We start from the raw sequence: 18,765 nt of genomic DNA, 5'->3' as shown, positions 1-18,765 counted from the left end.
GAAAAAAAAAAGTTAAGTGAAAATAAATTTTAAAAAATATTTCTTGTTAACCCTCCACCAAAAGTTTCAGTACTTGGCGAAGAAAGAGACATATCAGTGTTTAACTTAAGAAAAGGAACATGTGGTCTCTTTCAAGAAATCCATTGCTGAGTTCGAACTACAGGGGTCTGAGAAAGAAGCAATTGAGAGAGAACAAAAAAAAAAAAAAAGTAAAAATCTCAATTAATTAGTGGAATAAGAAAAAAAAAATTCTTAATATAGCAAAAATAAGAGGATATATTATATGTTTGACATATTGTTTTTATTGACCTATTTGACCCTTTGGGTTAACTCCTTCTGCCTGCTTTATTAATAAAAAATGACCATATGATGGAGCCTTAAAGGGTAGTATGAGAGACATATCTTATAGAAACCTTTTTTGGTTGAAATTATTTGATAATCTGTTTCAATTTAATTTTTAAATTTTCATATCCATACGTTTCATAGGGAAAAAGTTTAACTATTTTATTTTCTGAATTGTTTGACAGAGTTTTTGAAGAATTTGGCAATTCAAATATCTTTTTTTTTTCATTCTTTTGTTATTTAAAACAACTCAAATAAAAAAACATAATGAAATACTAATTTTCTATTCGGATTCTCCAAAATTATATATTTATTATTATTATAGATTTAAATTCACAGAATTAATATCTAATAATTAAATTAATGGTAAAAATAGGTGGTTTTCCTTATATAGATAATGGATGTAATGAAGGGTTATGTATAATTAACTCAAGTCATAAGTCACGAAATTCAAGTAAATAAAAAATCTTGAAAGAAATAATTGAAAACAAAAATAAATAAACCCTTCGAAAACAAAACAGCGGATTGATGAAGAATTTCCAATCTCAATTCTCAAACTTCATATCTGCAAAAACATATTTTAATTTATTTTTCTTTTCCTGAAACCTCTCAAATAAATTCGCAATCTCCAAAATTAAAAATCATCACTTCCACAAAACAAATTTGATAAAGAAGCACCCAAACATAACTACTATAATTTACCTCTTCTTGCAAAAGTAATTTATCTTTCCGTTTTTCTTGACTTTCTTCAACTCAAAATCTTTAAGTTATTTGTCTTTTAAATAATTTATTTCTTCCTCACTCTTCAGTCTTCATTGTTAACCAAAATGTATAGCGTTTCTTATATATTATGCTGACACCCATCATAACCGCCTTCAAACTAAAACTGTTTATGAGACTATTTGTTTTTCTCTTGATTTGTCTGTACCTTATCTGCTTTATTAGTACAACTTCCCTCGTAGCATGGGCAGAGCAGAAACACTACTGCTGTTTACAAATGGACACGCCTGTATTTATGTATATCTATCAATGTAAAGGCATTTGCTGAATCTGCAAGTATATAAGATAATTTTTAAGCGATCAAATGACGGAATGTTGACTTGGCGTTAGTTTTAAAATTTATTTTATCTTTAAAAATGGCTGGATTGTGAATGGGCATCAGCTTTGAAAATTGTTTCAAATTCTCACAAATATCACTATTTCAAATCCTTAGAAATATATGATTTGAATTAGAAATAATGAATAAATTACATGAAGTCTTGCTTACTCCACCCATTCCAAGGTGCAAAAAACTGTAATTGTTTTTTATTGCTAAAATTGCCATGTTGACATTGCACATTAATGGAACCATTGCCTTTGTTTCATTAAAATGAAAGTCAAGTAAATGGTTCTTTAAAAGATGAAATTATCCCGGACAGACACAAACTGGGTATAAAGAAATACCTCATTCAGATTTTGCTTGAAAATGGTTCACACCAAGCTCATGGTACAGCGGTTGCAGCATCCAGTTTCCGCTTTCCTCCAATTTTGGAGTGCCAATGGTTTGGTCTATGAGTGGGTCTATGCATCGAGTCTAATCAAGTTTATCCAACATTTAATTTTTTTTTTTTGGTAAAATAAGAACAACAATCCAAAACTAACTAAAAGTCTAAAACCATCTCAAGTATAAGCAACATGTTATCATGAGAAAGCCAAACTAATAGACCCAAGGAGGTTCTTCAAAGATATGAACAATCACAATTTAATTATTAGTGCTTAAGCCAAAAGATTCTCAATTTAATTAGTGGAATAAGAAAAAAAAATCTTAATGTAGCAAAAATAAGAGGATATATTAATTATATGTTGACATATTGTTTTTATTGGCCTAGTTGACCCTTTGGTTTAACTCCAATTCTGCCATCTTTATTAATAAAAGTAACAATAGAATGGAGAATTGAAGGGTTAATTAATAAAAATGACGATACGACGGAGAAATAAAGGATGGTATGAAAGGCTAATGATGGGTTCACTTGAAGGTAATGCACTTTGTAAACAAAAAAATTTTTGAGTTAACTATTTTGTTTTGTGAATCGTTTGACAGTGGCTTTGAAGAATTTAGGTATTCAAAAATTTTTTTTCATTCTTTTTCTTTTTTGTTATTTAAAAAACTCAAATAAAGAATTTCAATGTTTTTTCTTTTTCCGATTGTCCAAAATTAGGTGTATATTATTATTATTATACATTATATCGATTTGAGTTTACAGAATTTCAATGTTTAATTATCGAATCAACGATAAAACTAGGTATTTTGCGTTGCACCTTGACGTGGGATATTTATTTTTACTCCCATGTATGGATGCAATGCATCACATAAGCCACATAAACTCAAGTAAATAAGAAATCTTGACTGGAGAGCATGAAAATAAAAAATAAGTAATTTATAGAAGCAAGATCAATTCACAGAGTCATGAATCATGAATTTCTACGTTTAAAATCTCCAAACCTTCCACGATCTTCTCAACAGCAACAAAAATCTTCAACTCAATCCAAGTTATTTCTCTTTTAATTTTTTTTTTTCTCAATTATTCCTCACTCTTCACCTTCATTCATATCAATACTTACACTTACAGCCCAAAATACATAGCGTTTAATACATAGTATACTGAGACGCACCATGCCCCGATATGTTACAATATCTCTGGTACCACTGTGAGAGGAGAACCTCCTATTATTGCCTTAAAATTAAAACTATTTGTTAAACTATATTTATTTGTTTTTCTTTTGATTTGTCTTTCCGGTATCTGCTTTGCATGGTTTGATGTAGTTAGAGAGAAATACTTTTGCAGTTTACATATTGACATGCCTGTGTATATCTATCCATGTACAGACATTTACTAAATCTGCCAGTATCTAATATAATTTAAAGTGATTAATTAACCGAACGGTGAATTGACATCATCTTTAAAAATTCTCTCAAATCTTTGAAAATGTTCGGATAGTTGTTGAATTGGTATCCACTCTAAAAATTATTTAAAATTCTCACAAATATCATTATTTCAAATTTGTAGAAATATATGATATGGATTAAAAATAATGGATCAATTACATAAAATCTTGCTTACTCTACCCATTCCAAAATGTGAAAAACTGTAATTGTTTTTTACTGCTAAAAATGCCATAATGACCTTGCACATCAATGGAAGCATTGCCTTCCTTTCACTAAATCGAAAGTCAAGTAAACAGTTCTTTTAAAGAAGAAATTATCTCATAGACAGACATTAGGTATAAAGAAATTACCTCATCTTCATTCAGATCTCGCTTGAAATGGTTCACGCCAAGCTCATGGTATAGCGGTTGCAGCATGCAGTTTCCACTTTTCATGCAACTTTGAAGGGCCAATGGTCCAGTGGCGGATATTCCTCAAGGCGCTGCAACAGCTGTGATTGCAATGGTATTGTTGTTTCCGCTTAATCACTCACTGTTCATCATCATCCACCGCTTAATCAAAACTCACAGGTCTTAACAGTACTTGCTTACTATAGCTAATTAAGGATTGTTTTTTGCATGATTTCATTTAATAAACATAAATTGAACGGAGATGGATTTTTTTTTTTTTTTTTTTTGAAATAAGTTAAGGTTTAAAAGAAGAAAATAATTAACTAATTAACATTAGTACTCTGGAAGAATCCAAAATTAGCTGCACAATTAATATGTGGTAATAGAAAAAAGAAAAAAAAAAAAAAAAAGGCTAACCCACTGAGGATTGGATCAAGGCTGGATCCGCAGTGACAACACCCTCACAGGAGCATATTAATTAGTTCGTGGTCTTTGGTATGTGGTCTACCAAAATGGCAGTAAACTTTGAAATTAATTTTATCAGAGCAAATAGTAGAAATAAAATATTCATATAATGAAAGCTAAAGAGGGTGTTTGATTCAAATGATTCATGCATGTAGTCAATAAACTTTTTTAATGAGCAACTGCTAATAGCTAATATAAGGGATGTTCAACAATACTAGCTGTTTTAGTAGTTGTTAGCTGTTTATATTGTGGTTGAAAGCGAACGTATTCGATAAAAATAATTGTTTGATTGACAATGAATTTAAAATGACAAAAAAAGATATTGAAAAATTCACCTAAAATTTTCAATTAAATTCATTATTAAATTTAATTTTTTAATAGAGATGGATGCTCTTTCTGTTGATATGAATTTTTCAAATCCTTGTTTTCGTGGGAAGACATGCGAAGAGGTATAACCATTTTTAAGGATTTTGAGAATTTTATGTTCTTATTTCTTTCTTGCTCTCTATGCATTAGTTTTACCTTTTCATTAACGACATGGCAACCTCTATATTACCGTAAACAACCTTGTTGATGGTGTATTTCCCGCTTGCAATAATATGGCAATTTTATTCGCATGGGTACACTTATTTTTTTTGCATGGACAGCTTTTACAGCAATTGCAGAAATATCTTGGTGTAAAACGCGAACTAAAAGCAGGGTTTCGTGATCAGTCATTAAGGGTATTTTTGCAATTTAATTTATTTTTCTCCCCTTTGATTATACTGTATGTGTTTTACCATTTGTGGACATGCTTACGGTTCCAAAACCGTCGGTTCCGGTTATGAAAGAAATGAAACCATAACCGAATCAAATTGCTTTTTAGCGGTTTCAAGATAGTTTTAAAACCATTAATTTCGATTTTATTCCGATTTTGAATCGAAATTAAATAATATATTTTAAATTTTTTAAAATGTTTTTTTAGATTTGTAGCTTGAATAAATAATATTAATAAAATAAAACAATTTAATAAAAATTCTTAAAAGTTATTTTAAAAAATTATAATAAAACAAAAAATTAATTACTTTAAGAACATGTTTTCCATGGTTTCAAATCGAAACTATAAGTTTTAGACCAAAACCACTAATTTTTTCAAAAAATGAAGAATTGAAAATTAGAACTTTAAATGCACGATTATAGTTTGAAACAAGAACGTTGACTATGGTTTAGTACTAATTTTGACCAGTTTGATTTTGATTTAAAATTGAACGGTGATCATCTCTATTTGACCGACAAACAAGAGAATAATTTTTGTGAGGGAATGACGATTTATTGTAACTGTGCAAAAACTCAGCGATGAGTAAATTAATTTTTTTAACAAGTACAGGGACCTTAAAATTAGGTCAATTTCAGGGACCTTAAAAAATTTTCCCCAAAATTTTAATTAAATTTTCTAAAACATTTTTTTTAATTAAATTAAGTCCTACGCCAGATAACGATTGCGTCATGTTTTATAATTACAACTTAAAATAATACACGAGAATAAATTGGGGCAGAGGAGTCGAGTCTGTAGTCCGTACAAAATTCCAACAGTGCATTCCTTAGATTCAACAAAACAAAACAAAAATGGAATGGAATGAAGTGAAAATGATCTCATTCTCACTCACTTTTCTCTCTTTTTGTCTCTATCAGATTCAATAATTGTTAATAATATTTATTTACAGAGGGCTGTTTGTTTGTATTTTTTGCGTTTCTGCGTAAAAGAGACAGAAATATGTCGGACGACAAGAAGTACGTTGAGCACTGTAAAGACAAGAATGGCATGGATAAGGTCATTTTGCGTGAGGCTCGTGGCTGTTCTGCTGAGGTATCTCATTTCTTAGATCTTTTATCTTCCTTCTTTCAACAACATTGGCAAAATTATGTACTATTTGTTATTATTTTAAATTTGCATCTGTTAATTTTTAGCTCTATTTAGATCTATGCTGATTTTATTAGGATTAGGATTAGGATTACGGCTTACGGTAATTCCATTTCCATGTAATTGAATTATTAATGAATCAAATTCAGGAGTACATCCTGCGTCAATTTTTCCTCTGTTTCTGTTTATGGAATTGTAGATTTGACAGTTACTTTTTGCTGAGATGCATCTACAAACAAGCAGTTTTGGAAACTAGTTTTAAGAATTTTTTTAGTAGTTTTTGAGTGATTAGGGCATTGGGAAGGGCACATGTGTTTTCTTATGTGGCTTTAACTTGTATTAACTTTTTCTCATGCTGGTTTATATATTGCTTGAGAAACACTTTTGTTGTTTATATTTAATCGGTCTAAGGATCAATTAGTAAGTTTTTATTTGATTATGTTTCTTTGGAGAATGGGAAGGGATCTCTTGTATCTGTATGTCTATCTATGTATAGACACATGTCAATGTGCACACACAACTCAGCTGAATCTGCAAATACATAAGATTTTATTGAAAGCAAAATCTTAGTATTTTTTGGCGGATTGTGAAAGGACCTGAAGTTTCAATCTAATTGGCTGGGCTTTGTGGATCATTTCTCTTTATTTTGCAGAATTTTGTATTAGAGTTGTCAAATCCTTCTTGACCATTTTGTCCTCACCCATATGATTTATGATCTTGACTCTTGTAGTTTTGCATGTTGTCCACACGAGATGTTGCTAAACCATCTCAATTGCTAGTCTCTTGACTTATCTTTGGTTATTGCCACCAAGATATGCGTATAAGCTGATATTTATTTTCCCCACTTTTATTGTTAAGGGAACCATAAATGCCTCACTTATTTTTGAGTAAGTAATCATGTGTAATTTTCTCTCTAAATATTTATTAATAAGAAATAAAGTGGAGATCTATTTACAAAAGCATATCGGTTAGAGGCCTTTTTGCTATTACACTTTGTACACAAACAGGTATACTTGTATGGAGGTCAAGTCACATCTTGGAAGAATGAACATGGGGAAGAATTGCTTTTTGCTAGTAGCAAGGTATGTAATTTAATTTTAATTGTTTTAAGAAGCTATAATCACTGAACAACATTAATGAGTTTTAACTATTGTTTCCTATTTGTGTTTGTTGTGATCAATGGTCAACCCCAAGAAATTGGTACAGCGGATGCTCATCATTAAATGATAACTCTTGAACTTTATGTTGACTAGGGTTAGAGGTGATACTTTAGTAGTGGAGGGTGTTAAAAGAGAAGAGGTTAACATAGAATTGCTTGGAGGGAAGTTGCCGCTAATGATTTATATTCTTTTGATATCATTGAGGATGTAGCTATAAACAAAATAGATTGGAGGTTAAATTCATGTAGCAGACCCTACTTAATTGTCGTTGCCTATTTCATGCTTTGTTCTATTTATTAATATATCAAATGATTTTTAAATTCCTGTTCAAAATTTTTTACAAAAAGTATTTCAAAATTTTTTTTCCGACTTATATTTTGCTTTGCATTGTTTTTAACATAATTAGAGTAGATATGTGAAACAAAGGATTTATATAGCCGACCCCAGTTAGTTTGGGACTAAGGCTTGGTTGTTGTCGTTGTTGTATTATTGGTAAGATTAACTAGGAAGGTGCTTTTTTTTTAAGAAATGCTCAAGTGTGACAGTCGGAAACTTTAGCAATTCTTTATTATTGTGCAATTGGTGGTCGGTCTACAAAGCAATTATCAGTTGGAGAGGGTTTTTTTTTTTTTTTTTGGGTTATTTCTTTTATTTTATTTTTTATTTTTAGGGTACATCCCTTTTGCATTCAAAAGGTGAACATCATTTGAATGCTTATACAAAGCAATTATCAGTTAGAGAGGTTTTTCTTTGGGTTTTTATTTTATTTTATTTTTTTGGTGGGGTTATGTCCCTATTGCATTCTAAAGGTGAACATCATTTGAGTGCTTATATGCTTATTTAGTTTCTTTTTTCCTAGTTTTGGTTGAAGGCAGAGAGAAGCATGGTTTTGGAATTCTAAATTGCCAGTCCTATGAATGAATTGTGTTACAACTTGGCTGCTTAGTTGCCTTTGCTTGGAATTTTAACTTTTAAGATGAAATTCGAGCAATAAACAAAAAGCCTTGTTAATATCTAGTTTTACGAAGAGCAAAGGACAAATTACTATTTTTAAGCCTATCGGTCATGTGCGCCTTTTTAATAGCGATAGAACAAAAATGATGTCTTGTAGATCAGAAACTTGGAATTATGAAATTGTAAGATGAACAAGGTTGACATGGTATAGCCATGAACTTATAGATGAACAAACTTGTTGGCGTCATCTGACTAGGGCAAGATTGCAATCCCTTTTACAGATTATTAATGTAATGATGGCTGTAAGTTGACTGAATTTATCACTTTGTTAGACCACTCCAAGGACACAATTATACTAGCAAACTCTAGGAATTCATTATGAAAGAGAGATCTCAATTTTATTGATCATGAAACGCTCCAATACTAACAACAATAACAATTAAATCTTAATCCTAAACTAGCTGGGATCGTCTATATAAATCTTTCGTTCAGAAGAGTAGATCTTTTGAGATGACAAGAATTCATGTTGGGGTTTGACTATTTTTGCACTGGCCCTCAACCTATTGCAACCCTCCTCCTAGACCGACTATGCTTTGCTAAGCTCACAGGTGGAGTTAAACACTTGAACACTAAATTACATAAAATATTAGTAGCCTTATGTATTACCTAAGCCCTTAGACTAGCTCGGAAACAAAAATCCTATAGGACATTTTCTTATGCAACAAGGCCCACATATTAGCTGTTTAATTGTAAAGTTTTCTTTTCAGACACTATTTTGTTAAAGAAGTTGGTAAACTGATTAATTTCTATGTTAGAATCTGTAGTAAATCTAAGACTGTTGTATTGTTTGTCTTATTTCTCACTTTTCCATACCTTTTATATTAAGTCAATTCATCTCTATGTGGTTTGTGTATAAAATAAGCTTTGTACTTCATTGATATACTGCAGATTATTCATTCTCGAATTTATGCTTGTTTGGATGGAAGCAAAATATGGTTGGATGTAAAATAGGGGGTGAAAATGCATTAGGGATTTTCAAATTACATTATTTGTTTTGGGTGAAAATATTAAAGAGGGTGTAAAATAAATTTATTTTACCTTGTACGATTTTCCTCCCAAAATGGAGTGAAAATAAGAAATAACAGGTGAAAAGTTACTATTCATATATAATAATAAAAATAAAAATTTTTTACACCCTTATTTTACACCAATCCAAACAATGAGTGGAAAATAAGGAGGTAAAATGAATAGTATCATTTTACACCCTTATTTTACTTCTCTCATAATTTACTTCCTCTTCCCAAACGTAGCAATAGGATGGATGACTACTAATAGCGTTAGTTAAAAACAATAACTTCTGTCATTTTTTCTTTCCTGGGTTTTTGCGTGCATTTTTGTTCTTCTAAACTATGGTGGTGCTTTGTGTAGGCTAGATTGCCGCCTCCAAATCCCTTTCGTGGAGGTATTCCAATCTGCTTTCCTCAAGTATGTGCTTTACTTTTTGATTTAATTATGCTTTGCCTTTTAAATGTTCCTTTCGATGTAAATTGTTTGGCATTTGCAGTTTGGTAGTGGTAATCTTGAACGACATGGATTTGCAAGGAATAGACATTGGACCATCGATAAAGATCCCCCTCCATTTCCAACAAATACTTCCAACAAGGCCTTCATTGACTTAATACTTCAACATGCTAAAGAAGAAGTAAAGAGCTGGCCTCACAGGTGTGTCACTCAAATTTGAGAATGAAATTTAATATCAACTCAGCATGCATTTTCAAATTATATCTCATTATATAAACAATGAAGCAAATTATTTTGAGTTATTTATCTTTAACATCTAGCTTTTCTAATGTCCGTAGGTATATAATCAATCAGCAAGATAGGCCATTCAATAAATTGATTGCAGTTTAAAGGAATAAAATTCATGTCTAATATTAAAATTTTTATTATGCCAAGATACTTACATCTGTTAAATATGTTTTTTCTTTTATTTCATTGACCAGTAAGTATTTATAATGCATCACAATCATTGTTTACAGATATGAGTTTCGTTTAAGGATATCTCTAGGGCCTGGAGGAGATTTGATGTTGACCTCACGCATTCGAAATACAAATACTGATGGAAAGTCATTCACCTTTACATTTGCCTACCACACCCATCTCTACGTTACCGATATCAGGTTCTTTGATGAGTTCAATTTATTGCAGCTATCTCCAGAGCTTTGTTATGTTTGTTAGTTTCTTGGTCTTGGTGGAAAGCATCATCTTTATTTGCAGAGATAGCCCTATAGGTATCTAACACCTTTTCTTCATTCAAACAGCAAGCAAAAAAGCTTTGATATGTGTGTTGTTCTTTAAAGATGATGGCTTTACCTTTTCCAAGTTTATCCACACCATTAGATTTTAAATCCAATTGACTGGATATTTTAGTTAGCTTTAGTGATACCCAATTAAAACTATATCTACATACTTTGAGTACCCTTCATTCTGATAAACATTAGATACCGGTTAACCAAAAGTCCCGCTGGAAAGTGTTACATGCTGCAAGTTTCATGATGGAGTTCGCTACACATGACAAGGGATGACACCAGTCTATTCAAGTTACAATTGGCTTATTAATCATGTTCATTTTAGTATCTATGAGAAGTAGGTGGTTCTGAATAGTTTGTTGAAAAGCACGATGTAAATCTAAATGGGAATTTTTTGGTTATAAGTGATAGATTGCTTAAGAAAAGTTCTTTACTCGTCATCCTTCAAGAATGTATTTTGGCTGACAATATTAGTATTTAGTAGATGTTTCACTGGTATGGTACTTACTAGGTTCAACTCAGGAAAGTGAATATAAGATTCAACTCAGGAAAGTGATTGTTAAAGGACTGCTTATCCTCTGAATTTACAGTCCCTTCTTTATTAACATACAAAGAGAGCGAAAACTCAATCACCAGACTGATTCTCTGATGACTAGGATAAATACCAAAAATGGCTTTACAATATTTACAATATAAAAGCCCTTATAAATTAGATCTCGGCCTTTAAAACAAATCTCATCCATCCAAGGGAACATATAAAATGACTAACAAAAGATATGGCTAATCCTAATTTCAAAGATGCTACACTAGCATGATACTAAAGCACTATGATAACATGAATGACAATCGTATGTTGCTATTCTAAATTTTCACTGCTGCATCACTTAGTTGCACTTGGCTTTTGTCTAGTGAAGTGCGTGTGGAAGGACTTGAAACACTGGACTATCTGGATAATTTAAAGGATCGAGAGCGATTCACTGAACAAGGGGATGCAATAACATTTGAATCAGAAGTTAGTGCCTATCTTCAAACAGCTGCTAATTTTTTTCTCAGAGCCCTTTTGGTTTCTGTTCATGCTCTCATGCAAATATTCTTTGTTAATTTTTCTTCTTTTTTATGGTGAAGGTAGATAAAATCTATCTCAGCACACCTACTAAAATAGCTATAGTGGACCACGAAAGGAAAAGGACATTTGTATTGCGTAAAGATGGACTTCCTGATGCAGGTGAGCCAGTCAGGGTTTTATCCCTCTGTTATTTAATTTTTCGTTCATATGTTTGTCCCACTATGTTAAAGTCAGGACATATCACATATAAGTGGGAAAGTTAAAAAATATTTTAAATTCTAGCCAAATGTCCTTGCTTTCTGCCCTTGGAGCAATGTTGAATGTAATCTTAAGCTAGAAATAGTGGAAAAGAACGATCACTTGACATCAGAAGTAAGAAAAACTATGTTAACATTGAGTTTGAATGACTCTACTAAAAGTCAAATGAATTACTGCGTGAAGTACAAAAATGTGCCCTATGTTTTAACAAAATCCCACCTATATTTCAACTTTATAGCTGAATCAATGTCAATGCAGCTTCTGGATACCCCCATGTCCAAAGACTCTATCAGGAGCATCCTGCTAATTCTAGGGGTTCCCTCCTTCAAAAGAAAATTTCACCCCTCAAATTTGTTATCTAAAAGATAGATCGCTGTACATGGGAAAGGGTTTTTTGCATATGTATTGAAACAGTTTTATTTTGAATAAAGGGATAATTTTTATGATAGGATTATTTATACCTATAGTTGTGATATGATAGGATTATTTATGGATAATCTTTTCCTTTGTGATTTCATGCTTTCTGATGCTAGAATTTGTCAAGCATCTGAATTTATTTTCTCATTGGTTTAGGCAGATAGAACGTTTCTGGCGTTTCAATGGTGTTTGTACTTATGTAGATCTTGTCCTTTGAGTATGGGTGCAAAGTGCTCCAATCTTTATCATCATGAATATCCCACATTCACTGATTTCTCTGTGGAAATATTGTCTCATTATCATAACAATGAAAGCAATTCCATTTTATGTTGTTTAACCATGTATTTTTATTTAATGTTTACCCCAACCATTGTAAATGTATTATTTCGGTTAACTATGGCTCAAGATGAATTATTTGATCATGGAACATAAGTTTTGAATGCAAAACTTGAGTGCATCCAGTGATTATCATTGCAGTTATTTTCATCTGCAGTGGTCTGGAATCCCTGGGATAAGAAAGCAAAGGCAATGCCTGACTTTGGCGATGACGACTACAAGCATATGCTATGTGTGGAGGCTGCTTGTATAGAAAATCCTATTACTTTGAAACCTGGTGAAGAGTGGAAAGGAAGGCAAGAGCTGTCTATTGTTCACTCCAGTTACTGCAGTGGACAACTTGATCCACAAAGAGCACTAAGTGTTTAGAAGATTGGTACATTCTGGTGGATCTCTTTTACAGGTAATCCACTGAAGCAAAGCCTTTGAATCAAAACCCTGAAATTTAAAAGGAATTCAAGATCTTACCTAAATTTAATGTTGTTCCCCCATTTAATATTTAGGGCATTTATAATTTGACCTTGCAATGGACGTAGGCTGACCTGGATGGTTTACATTTCAATTTATTAAAACTATTCCTTTTGCTAGGCAAATAACTTAGCATGAGCATACTACATGTGCGCATGTGCATGTGCATGAGCACAAGGTTGGCCACGGTTCCAGAACCGCCGGTTCCGGTTCCATAAAATTTGGAACCGGAACCGAACCGAAAATTAACAGTTCCGGTTCCGGTTCCTCAGCGGTTCGAAAATTGACGGTTCCGGCCAGTTTTCTGGCCGGTTTCAGACGATTTCGGCTGGTTTTGAATGGTTCCGGCCAGTTTCGGACGGTTCCGACCGGAACTAGAACCGTCGGTTCCAACTGAAACTAGAACCGCCGGTTCACGGTTCCAAAACTGGTGGAACCGGAACAGAACCGGTTCCAGTTCCAATTTCTACCGGTTCGGAACCGACGGTTCTGGTTTTGAAAACCAGATTTTGGCCACCCCTGCATGAGCTTGCATACATGTGCTTTCACTAATCTTCTGTAAGTTGTTCTGTTTGATCTGTTTTAATTTTATATACCTTGTGTGATGGACCCGGAACGCCCAATATATCCACAAAGTGCATATTGCAAAAATGCAGATGTTAAGATGATTGTGTGGTGGCAATTTCGGAAATGACCATATCTGACAAGAGGTGTAAGTAGCATAAGTTGGGGATAAAATGAAAGTAGAATGTTGAAATAGTTTAGTCATGTTCTACATAGATCTTATGTGCTTTCATCCATAAATACAGTACATTAACAATGGAGGGTGCTAAATAAGGAAGAGGTAAACCTAGAACCACATAAAAGGAAATTGTCTCAAAAGATATACTACTTCTTGATATTAGTGCAAACTTGGTAATGAATAGAGTATAATGGAAATAAAGGATTCCTGTAGACGATCTAAGCTAGTTTGGGATTAAAGCTTAGTTATTATTACTGTGTATTTCTTGTGTGTATAAGGGTTTTCAAAATGGATTCGCATCTAACTGAACTTTAACTAAAATTAAGTCTTTCTTTTTGGAATATTTTATTAATTTTGTTTAAGAACTAGTCTCATGGCTAATTGTTATTGTAGGTGCCTTGTCTGGCATTTGTATTTGGTGCTGTCAGATGATTCTTGCCGGAATTTTTGGAGGCGAGGTTCAAGAGTAAATTAAGAGAAGATGCAATGTAAAGAGAATTTTTTTTGGCATTTTTTTAACTTCTTGAACTTTACCAAATCAAGCAGAAGATTGGACGGAACACATCTCTAGTTTTATCCACTCTCTCTCTCTCTCTCTCGTGTAACTCTTCCCATCCCCCCCCCCCCCCCCCCCCCCCACCCCTCTTTCTTTTTTTCTTTTTTTTTTTTTTGTTGGTCTCTCTCCCTCATTTCTTTTGTGTTCTTGTTATCATTAAATTCTTTATTCTTAACCTTCCAATTCTCTTTAGGACAATTTTACAGTTACCAAATAGGCTTTTTTTTTTTTTTTCCCTTCTCTTTTTCCTTGTTTTGATCTCTAAATATAATATGATGAGAATATTATAAATTATAATCAATTGGCTCTTTAATTTAGCTTTTTTCAGGTTGAAGATACAATTATCAGGTACTTTTTTTTTTTAGGGATTATACAGGGATATTGTACAACGCTGGAGTTAAGGCAAGCTACAAGATGAAAGAAGAGCAATTACATATGGTCTAAGACCTAATTTCTGTTTGTCTTTTCCCTTGTGAAATTCTATTTTGCGAAAAAATCAACATAAGATAAAATTTTATATTGGTGTTATTTTTAATTTGAAATACTGATGATAATTAATTTCTGGAGACATTCAATATCCTTAACAATGTGAAATGATAATTATTAATGTTTTCCTTTCTTTCATTTTAAGTGTTCATTTAGGATTTTGAGATTATATTAATTATTCTTTTTCAATTTTATCCATATCTGTAATTAAATTTATATTTAAGAAGTACAATTTAAATATTTAACTTTATATTTTTAAAAAATCAATGAATTTTAATTATTTTTTTAGTCTTTGTGAAGCGGAACAGAGGGAGTTTTTTTTAAAACTCATATTATTCTAAAAAATAGATTTAAAATTCTAGCACTAAATATCTTCCCCCTCTAAGATTAGCTTTTGCAATTTTTTGATTTTTCGTCTCTTTAATTTCTACAAACAAATGGAAGGTCAGAAAATTCTGAAATTATTATAAAAAGAAAATTGGAATGCCGAAATTAGAAATGATAATTATTAATTAATATTTTACTAAAATTCCAATTTTAAATTCTAATCTTATTCTAAAAAGATTTAAAACCTTGGCAATAAATATCTCCTCTTAAAAAAAAAAAAAAAAAAGAAAGAAAACTATATATATATTTTAAGGAATTGCATTATAATTATTATGATATATTCTTATTATCGGTTAAATAGAAAACACATAACATATATTATTAATCAGTTGTAAAAATTATTATGATATATAAAAAAATTATTTTTTTTGCAATTTTTCTTAAGATTTTTTGTCTCTTTATTTGCACAAGCTAATCGAATGTCAAAAAAATTCAGAAATAAAAAAAGAAAATTGAAATATCAAAATTAGAAATGATATTTATTAATTTATATTTTACTAGAAGTCCGATATTAAGTTCTAATCGTATTATGAATAATAATTTAAACCTTAGCAATAAATCTTCTCTTTAGAAAAAGAAAATTAAAAACTACATATTTTATCTAATTTAATCGGTTGTAAAATTATTATGATGTATAAAAAAAAAGATATTTAAAAGAACTTTTTTTTTTAGGATTTTTTCTGTTTAATTTCTACAAGCAAATGGAACATCAAAAAAATTATGAAATATAAAAATAAAAAATGGAATGTCAAAAATTGAGCCAGCCTGCTCATTATTGCTTTTTTGCATCCAAAAAATAAAAAATTAAAAGGAAAAAAAAGGGAAAATGAAAATTAGCTAGTAGGGGAAGAAGAGTGTAATGTTAACATTACAAATCGATCAAAGAGGTTTCTTATATTTCTTTTCTTTTCTTTTCTTTTTTTTTTTTTGAAAATCAGAATAAAATGTCAAAACCCAAAAACCCACAACAAAGAATTTAGAGGAGGGAGGGAGAGAGAAAAAAAATGAATTGAAATTGCAGAAAAGTGAATTCTAGGGAGAAAGAGCAAGAGAAAGCCAAGAAGAGAGCAACAAAGTTTTAGTTGAATGCGAGAGAAGAAGAGAAAGAGGAAGAGAAAGAAGAAGAAGCAGCTACGTCGTATCAAATATTCTTTGAATCTGAAAATTTTCCTGCAACTTCTCCGGTTCCGACAGGTCAGGCAATCAATTTTTCTTCTTGCCTCTCTTTCTCTCAACTCTTTAGTCTCTGCTGCATCAATTTTAACTTCAATTTGGGAAAAAACCCATTGAAGTGGAAGTTTCTGAGCTCTTTACCGTTGCCGACTGATCCGTGACAAGTTAAGGATAATACCTCTCTCTTAGTCTCTGTACGTTGAATGAAACGAGGGCTTCTGGTGAAATTACATTATGGTTATTTTTGGACAATTTGCAAATTTTAGTTGGACGAATTAAACTTTTCTTTTTCCTTTGTGAAGTCACAAGCTCTAGTTATGAATATGGTTAGGGTTTTCCTTTATTTTATCAAATTGAATTTTTGTGAGAGAGTTTTGTAGTCTTTAGAGTTTTTTGAGCACTTACCCGTGTTTGGAAGATGCGTTCTGTATTGGCATTGATGGTTTTTCTTGAAATTATGGCCATGTTCTATTTAGGGTTGTGGAAAATGGGATTTTGGAAACAGAGTGAAATAACCCTAATTTAGTTAGGGTTTTGAGCTTCAGGCAGCCAATTTTGCTAGTTTCTTTTTTGTTGCTGACTATGTTGTGAGAAATGCAACGGCTGAATCAGCATTCGCGGGTAAATCTCGCGGAGTTGAAAACTCAGATAGTCAAGAAAATTGGGGCGGAGAAGACAAAATTGTACTTCTATTATTTGAATAAATTCTTGAATCTGAAGCTGAGCAAGGTTGAGTTCAATAAGCTATGTATTCGGGTTATTGGAAGAGAAAATATTCCTTTACATAACCAATTCATATGTTCAATTTTGAAAAATGCTTGTACTGCCAAAATTCCACCACCACAAAGTCATGATAAAGAGATCCCAGAATCTATAATTGATGGTTCCCACTATTTTCCGAATGGGAAAGCAGATTTTGCTTCTCATCGATCAACAGTTACAGCTGATAATAACATAGCTTCAGAAGATGGCATGCCGAAGGTGCAGCATCATCAAGTTCTCTTGGAAAAAGCTGAGAGAGACGGAGAAGTATTATTACACCAGCCAACCAAATCATCACAAGCAAGACAATCAGCAGACGGTTCAGTTTCTATACAGAGTAAAGAACAGAGTGATATATCTGTTGTTCAACACAGAAAAGAGATATCTGCTATAAGTTCACTTGTGGCTCCACTTGGAATTCCATTTTGCAGTGTAAGTGTCGGTGGTGCCCGTAAACCTTTACCTTCAGCAACCAATGGTAGATGCAATAGTTCATATGAGAATGGTGGATTGCTAGACTCACAATTGCTAAGAGAGCGAATGCAACAAATTGCTGCTGCACAGGGCCTTGATAGTGTGTCGGTGGACTCAGCCAATTTGCTGAACAGTGGCTTGGATGCTTACTTAAAACGGTTGATCAAGTCTTGCATGGAACTTGTAGGTAAAAGCTGCAACCATGATTTGATGACAAAAAATAGCCACAAGCAAAATTCTCATGGGAAGCTGAATGGGAGTTTGCCAGGCCATCATATGCAGGCACAAAGTAGCAGCATGCTCTTAGATGGAATTCAAGAACAAAGATCCCAGTTCTCGATATCTTTGCTAGATTTCAAAGTTGCAATGGAGCTTAATCCACAGCAGCTTGGAGAAGACTGGCCATTGCTGCTGGGGAAAATTATGCATGCATTTGAAGAATAAAGCTCCTGCAAAAAGTTGCACCTATTATGCATGATTAATTTGGTTGTTGCTGGTTCAAAGGATCCAAGAAGATAAGACATTTTTAATTGGTTGTGGATGTCTTTGTCTACTGCTTTTCATAGCTCTTTAAATCAGTTTGCTGCTCTCAAATTAAACTTTGCCCTATCCAAGATGAATGTTAATCAAACTGGGATTTCCTGCCACGCATTGATCTAGTGTACCACGTTACACAGCAACCAAGCAAAAGGTACACAAAGAAAAGAATACCCATTTGTCCTGTTGTATTTTTTAGCATAGTTTTCCGCATTTATGTAATTTATAGTTGATGAGGAAAAATTCTTGGAAACAGTTTTGCAGGAATAATTTGGGGTAGGTTGTTAGGAACGTAAAAAACTGCACTGTTGTAAAAGTTCCTGTATATTTATTTTCTACACTTGGAATTGCTGGATCTCAGTGTTAACAAGTTGTCAAGTGCTAATGTTCTTCCTGATTTTAATGTGAACTATGAATTTAATTGTTTGTTTTAATTTCCTCTTGCAAGTGATGCAATCTGTACACCCTTTTTTTTTGGCATTTTATTCTAGAATTTCCACATAAAATTTGCTACATGCATATGCACTGAGATATATTACCTCCAATTAGTCATGATCTTCATTTATAATTTTTGTTGAAATTTATTGTTGGCTGTACTATTCCTATCTATCTATGCAGTTAAATTTCTTTGTCAATTAGTTGTTAGGAACTATCAGTA

General features: G+C 32.2%; 2 protein-coding genes across 6 annotated transcripts; both read left to right on the top strand.

The window, feature by feature from the left end:
* The first annotated feature begins 5,643 nt into the window (after positions 1-5,643).
* LOC105630269 (putative glucose-6-phosphate 1-epimerase) lies at positions 5,644-14,912 on the top strand. Of its 5 annotated transcripts, XR_002283976.3 has the most exons (10): positions 5,649-5,968; positions 7,030-7,104; positions 9,565-9,621; positions 9,701-9,858; positions 10,176-10,316; positions 11,355-11,457; positions 11,571-11,670; positions 12,680-12,925; positions 14,126-14,220; positions 14,654-14,912. XR_002283976.3 is itself a non-coding variant. In XM_012212051.4 (9 exons), exons 1-8 carry the CDS (start codon positions 5,919-5,921, stop codon positions 12,889-12,891), a joined length of 873 nt encoding a protein of 290 aa, XP_012067441.1. In that variant the 5' UTR covers positions 5,648-5,918; the 3' UTR covers positions 12,892-12,925; positions 14,126-14,502. The 5 variants fall into 5 exon arrangements, 4 of the variants coding, with proteins under 4 accessions (XP_037491125.1, XP_089577186.1, XP_012067441.1 ...); XM_012212051.4 differs by lacking the exon at positions 14,654-14,912 and having other exon boundaries at positions 5,648-5,968; positions 9,565-9,598; positions 14,126-14,502; XM_012212050.4 differs by lacking the exon at positions 14,654-14,912 and having other exon boundaries at positions 14,126-14,502.
* Positions 14,913-15,987: 1,075 nt separating this feature from the next.
* Positions 15,988-18,541, top strand: LOC105630268 (uncharacterized). The gene has a single exon (XM_012212049.3). It carries the CDS (start codon positions 16,929-16,931, stop codon positions 18,012-18,014), a length of 1,086 nt encoding a protein of 361 aa, XP_012067439.1. The 5' UTR covers positions 15,988-16,928; the 3' UTR covers positions 18,015-18,541.
* Positions 18,542-18,765: the final 224 nt, after the last annotated feature.

This window comes from Jatropha curcas, chromosome 1 (assembly GCF_041381405.1).
Source record: "Jatropha curcas cultivar XTBG-Jc1 chromosome 1, XTBG_Jcur_1.0, whole genome shotgun sequence".
NCBI classification, from domain to species: domain Eukaryota; kingdom Viridiplantae; phylum Streptophyta; class Magnoliopsida; order Malpighiales; family Euphorbiaceae; genus Jatropha; species Jatropha curcas.
The sequence above is the reverse complement of the archived record's forward strand: the minus strand, read 5'-3'. Positions and strand labels throughout refer to the sequence as shown.

Excerpts from the sequence above, each read along its gene's own strand:
- LOC105630269 (XM_012212050.4), top strand. The coding sequence starts at position 5,876 with ATGTCGGACGACAAGAAGTACGTTGAGCACTGTAAAGACAAGAATGGC. Across the intron at positions 9,622-9,700 it reads TTCCAATCTGCTTTCCTCAA|TTTGGTAGTGGTAATCTTGA; the intron begins GTATGTGCTTTA and ends TGGCATTTGCAG. Across the intron at positions 9,859-10,175 it reads GTAAAGAGCTGGCCTCACAG|ATATGAGTTTCGTTTAAGGA; the intron begins GTGTGTCACTCA and ends CATTGTTTACAG.
- LOC105630268 (XM_012212049.3), top strand. The coding sequence starts at position 16,929 with ATGCAACGGCTGAATCAGCATTCGCGGGTAAATCTCGCGGAGTTGAAA.